The following is a 10,668-nucleotide window of genomic DNA, read 5'->3' on the forward strand; positions in this document are numbered from 1 at the left end:
TTATTTTGCATACATGAGTTTTGATTTGTATTATACTTTCTTCATTTGCATTTTTTATTTATTGATTCCTTTTTGTAATTTATTGTTTAAATAATATAATTTACCTAGGTTTTAAGGCGTGGGGGGTGGGGGGCATTATTTGTCTTCAACTTCCAGACCCAGTCTGCCCGACTCTTCCATCCCAGTCAGGCAGAATTTAAATGAGTAATTACATAAAACATAACAAACAACTATTTATGGCACTAAAAATTGGACTCTACTGGCAGAATCACTTCCTCTTAATAAAAGCTGTAAACTGAAGAGTTAAGAGGCTTCCAGCACAATTTGTCTGCATTTTTAAAAAATAACCAGCAAATGAAAACTGAAATCTTAGCTTGGCTATGATCATCATCAGAAATGTATGGCTTTGCAAAGTGTAAAAAGTCCAGTGAAATCACTAGTTACTCCAGATTTTCAATGAAATGTGTTTTGGGGCAGCTTCACTACACAGGAGTAGAAATTGATAGAAAGCTTTTCTTTTAACTTGCTTTTTAAAAATAAATTTCATTGATTTTTTTTGTTTTTAAAATTCAGTTTCATTTTGGTTCGATTCCATTTGGCCCATGAACCAAAATGAGTTTGACACCCTGCGCTAGAGGCTAAGCTAGCCGACTTACCAACAAGTGCCAAAATCGGGAAATAGCACTTTAATGAAGTCCCAGAAACTTAATTTAGACCCTGATCCTTGTGATGGAAGCGCTTTGAGTATCACCAAATGGTTCCTGCGGGAAATGATTACTGATGCAAAAAGTTTCAGCTGCCAGTCTAACAAAATAAAAAGCAACAAATCCTGCATCCATTTCAGTCCAAGTATTATGTGGCCTGTTCAACGTGCCATGTTGACAACCTTTGAAAAACAGTTATCTTTAGTAATAAGAGATATGGCTTGTTTGCACCAGAAGGTGGCATGGTAGAAGTTCATGTTTGCCTTATTTGTCCATCAACAGTTTGTTTTTTGTTTACTGCACAAACTTAAATCTGTAAATAGAACAAAACAATTCCATCCACACCTCTCTTATCAAAATATATATGCTTAGCTGTAATTCAGCTATTACAGGGGCACCGGATATGTGAACAAAGCACTCCCTCTGACACAGAAAATAATTTTGTATTTAATGCCCGATAATTAAAAAACAAAACAAAAAAAAGACTTCCATTCCAAAGGTTTATTTAATCAGACTTTTTAGAACAAACATAACAATTGACATAGAAGGAGAGGATCCTTTTCACTACTCTAAAGGCAAATGCACTGAAAATATCAATCTTTATGCAACCAAGAAAACTCAAAATAACAGTAATGAAGGTTGGATCTACACCATCTAAAGCCCTGATGACACCCCTGATTACAGAGTAAAAATGTAAGCACACAAGTAAAAGTATTTACTGCAGATCAGTCGAATGTTAACCGGAAGGTTTTCTCCTGCTCCTTTCGTTGGGTGTCGCAAAGTTTGGACACTTCCTCGACCTTTCTCTGCAGCAGAACAGAGTTCTGATCGATCCACTGAAGTGAATCCATGTGGGCGTTGAGGATCTTACAGATCTGCTGCAGCTGATGATGAAAAAAAGGAAATTAGACATGAATTACGTGAGCAAATCTTTGTTAATCTTATCGATTATCAAAAACTGGAGGTGTCATCTTACCGGATCACTGGTGTCAGCCGGGCCGCTGGACGTGTTCAGGTGCTCGATGATCTCCTTCAGGTCCTGCGACATCCTCTTCAGCTGTGCGTCCACGTTCTCAGCGAGCTTGTATGTTCTTTCACGCTCCTCGTCGGCGTTCTGCATGTAGATGGTTCCACTTTGCTCTTTTACCGACTCCTCGAGGGGGCAGAGCAAATCTTCCAGCTCCTTCTGTTGGGACAGGATGAAATCCAGCTCCTGGTTCAGCCTCCTCTGATCCAGCTTCACTTTCTCCATCTCCTTGTGGAGGGATGTGATCTTCTCTCCGTTCTCCACCAGCATGCGGTCCCAGGCATTCACCTGAGTTGCCTGCTGTAAGAAATGTCTCTCCTGGTCCTCCAGCTCAAGACTCCACTTGTTAATGAGCCCCTCTAGCTGGGCATAGGTCATCACTGGAGGAGCTGTGCTGGTGGTGCTGGCAGTGGTTGTGGCTGAAGCAGCTGTCGTGGTGCTTGTGATCGATGAAGTTTTGGCTCCCAGCAAGAAGCCTGTAACAGTACCTGTCGTGGAGGCTGCAGCTGTAGCGGTAGAGGGGGGGGCAGATGTGGTGGTTGCTGGAACCAGAGGTTTGATCATAAAAGTCAAACCTCCACCAGTAGCCGTGGTTGTTGCTGTGGATGTGCTTGCTGCTGAAGCTGAAATGGCATTGAAAGCGAAGCCTGGACCTGCAGCTGTGGCAGCAGCTGTTGTGACAGGCTGAGCGAAGAGAGAAGGCCCGAAAGATGGTGGGGCCTGGGTGGATGCAGGAGGAGCTGGGGTTGATGACGGTTTAATCCCAAAGGTAAACCCTCCACCCTGTCCTGTTGCGGCAGCGGCAGCGGCAGCAGCAGCAGCAGCAGCGGTGGAGGTTGGCTGGGCAAGGCTGGAGGGAGCACTGGTGCCGAAGCTGAAGCCTCCACCTGTGGTGCTGGTGTTGGTTGTGGTGGTGGAGGCTGCCGCTGATGTCACCTGGACCTTGGTAGCTCCGAAGCTGAACCCTCCAAATGAGAGGCCACTTGGTGCTGTGGAGGCTGCTGGTGCGGCTGTTGCTACAGGCTGGGTTTGAGCCTGAGATGCAGCTCCAAAGGTGAAGCCCCCTCCTGCAGGTGCACTAGCGGTGGTCTGCGCAGACAAAACTCCACCCAGAGTGAACCCCGACCCTGCTGCTTGAGTCGCCGTGGAGCCCAAAGTCAACCCTGAAGCTGCTGTTGTGGTTGGAGGAGCTGCATTCATTCCAAAGGTTGTGGTGGGTGCCCCAAAAGAGAAACCCCCGCCGGCTGCTGTGGACTTTGCTGGGGTGCCAAAGCTGAAACCACCGGTGGGGTTGGTAGTGCTCTGGGTCTGGATGGATGAGCCGAAAGTGAAGCCCCCTCCGGTGGCTGCAGGAGTGGACGTTGTCAGTCCAAAGCCGGTGGTAGGGGCCGGGGCCGGGGCCGAGGCTGTGGTTTTCTGCGTTCCGAAAGTAAAGCCCGAAGAGGGCTGCCCAAAGGTGAAAGCGCCGCTCATTTTCTCCTTAAAGATAAAAAAATAACATTATTAAAATCGACGAACGCACAAAATGGTTACTTCCTCGCTGAATCATTTAGCTTTTGGCGGGTCACAAACACACAGACCAGGGGGAACTTACCGAAGAATCGGCTTCTCTTTTACGACGGCTTTCTAGACGTTGGCGTCTAATAAAGTTGACTACACCCTTCTTAATGTCACTTTAGTCGTAACAACGATAGAAAACTGGCAACATATCCTTCTTAAAAACGTGGCCAGCTGCCTCGACACTTTTTCAAGTAGGCAGTTCAGTAGTCAACTAAAGGAAATGACGGCAGTTGGCCTGAAAAACAAGCTGTTTATTTGCCCTGTATTTTGTCTAGCGGAGTACAACCCGCCTTTCTTAGTAATATTGGCAGGTCTAACGACCAATTAGAATTATAATTTCAGACAACTCAAACTTTGATTGGTTTGGCTTGTCACCTAGCAGACATACGTCGGAGATTAGGACGCTCACGTTATCAAAGACCAAATTAACAACAAGAGGTTTTACGTTTGTACGCAGTGCGAGCTGCTTCCCACCAAAATCGAAAGTTACATAAAATGAACATTATTCTATAAAGTTAAGGTACAAATAATTCTAAGTAACAAGAAGGCGCGTTATTAGAACGGTTTTCTAGAGCAAAACGAATATTGTTCTATTTTGTTGCACACGCCTATGTTAGTTTAACTCAAAAAATTGCTTCAAAACCACAAGAAGCCAGTTCACAAACTTCACGGGAACTTCTGAAAAACTCCTCGATTGTTTTTCAACGTTAACAGTTTGGCTGTGTGGCGTTTAGCTATAACGTTACACCAAATTTTGGTCAATAAAGTTTGCTTGAAGAGGTAGCTTATCTTGATGTCGCTGTGACGTCTTTGAATTTACTGGCCGCACACTCTCCTTTCCACGGTGACAATTTTCTACGTCTTCCAGGCATCCGACCACGAGAAGCTGAAGTAAAAGGCGATTTAGGAAAACAGTGCCGAAACTCTGAGAATGGAGGCTGAAACTGCACCAAATTACGAAAAAACAAATCATTAATTACTTGTGTGTTGGCAGGCTGTTAAGGTTAGCTAACAAGCTTGTGTCAACACAGATTAGCAAACCAAGCTGCAGCCCTCGCTAGGCTCTGTTGCTGTGGATGCTAATTGCAATTAAACCTAAAAAAAAGAGTACCGTTTGTTTATTTATTTATTAAGCAGCAGTCACAGCTGGAAGTGAGGTAATACAAAACGTGCCAGCATGAGGATTTTAAGGTTTCTGAGGAGCAGCGTGTCCATAGGGAAGGACATCGACTACTATTCCAAATTCTCACCATCCCCTCTATCAATGAAGCAGTTTCTGGATTTTGGTAAGAAGCTGCAAGACTAGTAGATATTTACTAACATAATGCTTTACTACATCGTTAACGATACTCTGCCCTAAAATAAGGAGAATCATCATACAAACTATATGGAAATAGAAAAAACAAACTAATGTAAAGTTAACCCGAGGATAACTGCCACACAAACGGTCCTAACACAGGCTTTTCCTTCTGTGATGTAAAGGTAGTTGATACCACAAGGATGTATTTCACAAGACGAATGATACTCTTAAATCATCTAGCCTCCCCTTATTACACTTCCTCGTATTAAATAGGAAGGGATTTTAAAGTATCTCTTAACACATGACTAATGGGATATATGCCCTGTCTGTGTAAGTCAAGCTTGAAGACTTGAATGTAAGAGTGAATGTTAGGCCCTTGATTGATTGGTTGATTTTCTCTATTTCGTACTGAAAATGGTCCAGTTTGCTGAAACTATGGAAGGTTTACAGTTATAAGAGGTTATGGAGCCTGAATGGTTTGGGGGTAGTTTTGCATCTGATATGTAATCCAGCCTTAATGCTAACTAGAAGTGGGTGACATGGAAAAACTTTTATCATGTTACATTTACAGGATTGTGCAAAAGTGTTGATTTATTTGAGTAATGCTTCTAAGGACCAGACTTTATTAGTGTTCATAGTAATCCTTGCATTTGTTTAAACTGGAAACTGGACAAGTAGGGCACAAAAAAGAAGTGCCAGGCCTAAAAACTATCTGCAGCAGATGTCTTTGTAGGTTCTCAGTCATCCTGTTCATGGTAGTTTAAGGAGCTGGGAAAGAAAGTGACTGGACTTCTATAAGTATCTTGAAGACATTTCTCCTCACATCGGAGAGGCTTCTTCAGTTCCAAAACCAAATGGCCGACAGTCCCAAGTATTCCAGTTTCCCAGTACATTTTTTGCCTTGTATATTTGTATTTATATGTATCTTTGCACATGTTCAGTAGCTTGCTCCACCTGTTTCCCATTTTTCAAGCAAAATTATTAAAAAATGTGCCTTTTGTTTCTCTCTCAGGTTCAGAAAATGCATGTGTGAAAACATCCTTCAACTTCCTCAGACAGGAGTTACCTGTGAGGCTGGCCAACATCATGAAGGAAATTAACTTGCTGCCAGACAACTTATTGAGGACGCCATCAGTCCGATTGGTCCAGAGCTGGTATGCAGGTTATCCTTTTTTCCCACTTAATTTTAACGAATTAACAGTATTTAACTCTTGCCAGTCTGTGAAATACAAAAAGATAATTTTCCCCCCATGTAGGTACATGCAGAGTCTTCAGGAGATTCTCGAGTTCAAAGACAAAAATGCAGACGACGAGAAAGTCACATATGAGTAGGTTTCCTCTTTTAACCACCGCAACAGCTCATCTATTCCTGCAGATTCTTTTCACGCATTGCCTTAACTTTTATGTCTTCAATTAGTTTCACAGATACTGTGATAAATATCAGAAATCGCCACAATGATGTCATTCCCACCATGGCTCAGGGCGTTGTGGAGTACAAGGAGGCGTACGGCACAGATCCCATCGTCAGCCAGAATGTTCAGTATTTTCTGGATCGCTTCTACATGAGCAGGATTTCCATCAGGATGCTGCTCAACCAGCACAGTGAGCACATGTTGTATTTTTTGTAATGTGATTGCTGAGCTGTACTTGTTTGGAAATGAAAGCCCTTGGGTTCAGGAGCCAGACTTCTGTGCTGAGAAGATATCTGAGGTTTCAGGCTGTCTGTGTCGTTTTAAAACTCCTGCTACAGTAAACCGGGAATCAACAGACCCCACCCAGTGTCATTTTCTGGCAGTTGCACGAAAACGAAATGACTTGTGTTTTATTTACAGACAGCAAAGACCAAAACAAGCTCACTTGCGTAAAGCTACGCTATAAAAACATTGTAGATAAATAAATAAAATATGGCTTATTTTGGACATCGCTAAATATCGGGAGTCATTCAGAAGGGGCTCAGAATAGAGTTTCCACTTTTCCACATCTAAAGGAGCCAGTTCAAGTGGTTCAGGCATCTGACCAGGATACCTAATCAATGCATGAGGTGTTTCAGGTATATCCTACCAGCAGAAGGCCCTGGAAGAGACCTAGCACACGCTGGAGAGTTTATGGCTCTCTTCTGGCTTAGGAACACCTCAATGTCCCCCTGGATAAATTGGAGGAGGTGGATGGGTAGAGGGAGGTCTGGGCATATCTGCTTAGGGTGGACTCTGTGACCTGAACCCAGATAAACAATGAGTGGATGGAATTTCAACCAAAGTTTTTATTCGAATTTCTGCATATGGCGACACTGGAAGAACTCGTTACGGCTCAGGTCCCCTCAGGATGGTACTGCTCATCAGTTTTGTTTTAGCTCTAATCAAAAGGTCTCACATGAAACCCTGAACTTACAGAGACAAATATCAGTAAGTATCAAGACTTCACAATGTTCATGTTGTGTGTTTTTCCTGTAGCTCTGCTCTTTGGAGGGAAGGTGAATCCTGCACACCCCAAACAGATTGGCAGTATTGATCCACACTGTCGGGTCAGCGAGGTTATCAGAGGTGAGACTTTCTTATATTTATAGAAACATGCCGGAGAAAAGTGTTAATCTACGCTGTTCTTCCAGTTTGCAAGCGCCATGTAACAAAAACAAACCACTTCCTTGTAGATGCCTACGAAAATGCAAGAAACCTTTGTGATCGGTATTACATGAACTCTCCTGAGCTGGTCCTGGAGGAATTCAATGGTAATTTATGTAGTTAGAAGAAACAACACAAACAGTTACAATGATGCCGCTCTTTGAACTGGTTAATGAATGAATTGTAACGTAATCAAATGTTTTCCAATCATCTGTTTGTCCTGATAGCCAAAGAGAAGGGGAAACCTGTCACCATGGTCTATGTTCCATCTCATCTGTATCACATGGTGTTTGAACTCTATAAGGTGCTTTTTAAAAGCCTGTATTCATATATGTCAGCATTTTATATTTCAAAATATCTCTTTTCCAATGTTAAACATTTGGATAAACACTTGTCACAGAACGCCATGAGGGCCACCATGGAGTTATACGGAGATGCCATGGAGTACCCTTCTATCCATACACAGGTTGCTCTGGGAACTGAAGATCTCACAGTCAAGGTAAATGTGCAGATAAACTCCTGTACAGTAAAGGTTAAAGCAGCAAACTTGGCATTGAAAACTCCTTCAGGTTTTTGTGTACGTTTTGGAGGAGCTTGTGTTTATTCATGCTGTTTGCTTTGTGAGGTGAGCGACCGTGGAGGAGGTGTGCCACTGCGTAAAATCGACAGGCTGTTCACCTACACGTACTCGACTGCTCCGAGACCCAGCATCGACGGATCTCGTGCTGCTCCTCTGGTGAATACTCCTAATTTATCATCACTAGTGACTGAATCAGTGTCAAAGAGAAATCAATCAGTGAGTGTTTGAAAATGGAAACAGCTGTACCAGCGTCTCCACAGCTGGGGTAGGTATCCAGCTATCCCGTATACGCCCTGAAGTTCTAGAGTTCCTTTTCGACACACATACTTGGCTTTTGCAGGGCTTTCACACGTCCCACCTATCAAAACAAAAAGCACTGCTGCAATTTTCCCCTATGTTCCAGAGAAAATCCACAGCCAGTCACTTTGTTCCAGTGAATGCTGTCTTTGTCATGGAGCTGCTCTGTTGTTTCAGACTTTATCTGGATGAACTCTGCTTCATTTCTCTTTAGGCTGGTTATGGGTATGGCCTGCCCATCTCACGACTGTACGCTCGCTACTTTCAAGGAGACCTCAAGTTGTATTCTATGGAGGGTTACGGAATCGATGCTGTGATCTACATACGGGTAACCCAGTTTCACAGAAGCAGCATTAGTGCCTCTTTTAGAGAGAAGAGCACATTCCTAAAGTATCTTTTTTTTTTTCTTTCCCCTTCAATCACGTTTTAGGCACTATCCACAGAGTCCATCGAGAGGCTCCCGGTGTACAACAAGTCAGCCTGGAAACACTACAACACCATCCACGAGGCAGACGACTGGTGCGTCCCGAGCAAAGAGCCAAAGGACATGACGACATTTCGTAGCTTGTAGATGAAATGTAAATGAAAGTGCGCAAGAGACGTAACCGAATGTGTGAGCGTGTGGCAGTAATTACATCAAACCCTTCAGTTATTTACAAACAAAGCTTAAAGAATAATAGAACAAAGTTTTAGTGCCATATAATCCACATGGAACAATGGCTTTGTTATGATCAGTACTTTAAAGTGCAGCAGCTCTTGGTTTTCCCCATTCATCTTAAATGTTAACTGTCATCTACCAGGACCAGGTTTCAACAAATGCAAGCTGTATGTTTTTTATGTTTTATATTTATATTCGACATGAAAAACTTGCAGGTGCAGAGAAATCAACAATTTAAACATACATTCATGTTTTCTCTTTAAATGATGAACAAGATGGTACTGCACAGCTGTCAGCGCTCTCTGGTGGACAAAGCTTGCAAAGGTGTCATGTTTGTCTGATGAGCTAAAGATCACCTGATGCGTTTATCAGGACATTTATCATTTTTGTGATGCTTTAAGAATAAGACTTAAAAGCCATGTTGTATTGTTTGTATTAGCAGAGGTCTCAGCAAAACAAGCGGTCTGCAGGGTTCAATGCCATCGGGGGTCGGAGGACAATGTATTAAAGCTCTGAACTCGCGTTTATGTGAGGTTGTCCTTACAGGTATCAGCAAAAGTTTAGTTTGCTTTGCTGCTCTGAAGCTTTTCCTTTGTCTGTTTTAATTACGGTGAACTTTAGTTTCTCCTGTTACAGTTTATCTGTGCGTAGAGTTTCTCTCCCCTGTTTTTGTGGAGTCTGTTACTTTGAAAGAAAAGCACAGCTGATGTGAAATTAAAAGCTTTGCCTTTTGTTAAGCTGCTGTCTTCTAAGCACTTCTCGTGTTTCTTTTGTTTATTTATTAGGGCATTTCTAACAGGGTATTGGTTAAAAAGTAACGTGATGGAAAAAAGGTTAGATTTGCTGTCTGTTTGTATGTATGTAAAACAAGTGCAATTGTTGTATTGCACTTGTTTTACATGCTAGCTTGAGAATGTTGGGGGTATTTATTGGGAGTGTTGCAGCTGGTGTGGTTTATTGGGTCAGTGTTTGTGGTTTTCTGTTATGCTTTAAAAGAAGATACTACAACCTTGAACTCTTTTCCACATGAGTCTTCTGTGTCCTATAAGGAAACTTAATACAGTATTTTAGTGCTGTGGTTGTATTATTTGGGCTCATTCAGCTATACTGACAAAAGTCCTTGTTTTCCATGTTACACTATCTGCAGTTGTCTGAGTGGATCATGTTCAGTATAGTAGGTTATTTTCCAGATAATTACTTTTGTTAAAATAGGTTTGTGCATGCAGAGTCGAGGTGAGACAAACTTGTTTATTTGTGATCACCGATTTCTGTCAAGTATGTAATTAAAACTGGAACACCAGCAGTTTGACTGTTGAAGGCATCAGATATGAAATCATTGCCATGGGGCAAAAGTTTCAATAAACAGTTACAAACACTGACTACTGCCTGTTTTTAGTTTTAGACCACACGTCTGCTGGATTGAGGCTTATGTCACATGTTTAACTCAGCCGGCCAATTGACTGATGTGCTGCCACGATGAGGCGTTTGTTATTGCTCTGACAGTATTGGTCAGAATGTAACTGGACTTGCACACAGTGATCTCATAACAAGTTTTCACACAAACCGAGTCCAAGAGAAAAATGGCTTTACTTTCTCAAGACTCACTCCTCCTCTATTTTTAGTCGAATGAAATTAGTGCTGGATACGACTTTTGCAAACTGCCTCAGCTACAGCAAACCAACGATGACAATAACATCACTTTCTTTACACTCACCTGTGAATTGTGTGCCAGATGAGCTACATCACTGACATCTGGTTAAAGCAGACTTTAATAGTCTGCAGCTGTATATAAAAGCTGTAGCAACATCTTAAGCAATCAGTCGAATATTCACCTCGTTACTTGGGTGGGTTTTGACTCAGGTCTGTGAAGCTAACCCTGAGACTGTTGTGCATACAAGCTTTGCTTTTTGAAAGAGCAGCAACA

The 10,668-nt window shown here is 42.4% G+C and overlaps 2 protein-coding genes across 2 annotated transcripts; one reads left to right on the forward strand and one right to left on the reverse strand.

Moving 5' to 3' along the window:
• Positions 1-1,190: 1,190 nt before the first annotated feature.
• nup62l (nucleoporin 62 like) lies at positions 1,191-3,811 on the reverse strand. The gene is made up of 3 exons (XM_005723479.2): positions 3,326-3,811; positions 1,681-3,210; positions 1,191-1,588 (listed from the first exon to the last, which is right to left on the reverse strand). Exons 2-3 carry the CDS (start codon positions 3,202-3,204, stop codon positions 1,430-1,432), a joined length of 1,683 nt encoding a protein of 560 aa, XP_005723536.1. The 5' UTR covers positions 3,205-3,210; positions 3,326-3,811; the 3' UTR covers positions 1,191-1,429.
• A 218-nt stretch (positions 3,812-4,029) lies between these two features.
• Positions 4,030-10,123, forward strand: pdk1 (pyruvate dehydrogenase kinase, isozyme 1). Its single transcript, XM_005723480.2, has 11 exons — positions 4,030-4,577; positions 5,604-5,745; positions 5,848-5,919; positions 6,009-6,193; positions 7,042-7,131; positions 7,239-7,316; positions 7,437-7,513; positions 7,610-7,708; positions 7,835-7,945; positions 8,301-8,414; positions 8,517-10,123. The coding sequence occupies exons 1-11, from the start codon at positions 4,469-4,471 to the stop codon at positions 8,655-8,657; spliced, it is 1,218 nt and encodes a 405-aa protein (XP_005723537.1). The 5' UTR covers positions 4,030-4,468; the 3' UTR covers positions 8,658-10,123.
• The last annotated feature ends 545 nt before the right edge of the window (positions 10,124-10,668 follow it).

Source organism: Pundamilia nyererei, unplaced genomic scaffold (assembly GCF_000239375.1).
Source record: "Pundamilia nyererei isolate P.nyererei 1_Seehausen unplaced genomic scaffold, PunNye1.0 scaffold00009, whole genome shotgun sequence".
Classification (NCBI taxonomy): Eukaryota; Metazoa; Chordata; class Actinopteri; order Cichliformes; family Cichlidae; genus Pundamilia; species Pundamilia nyererei.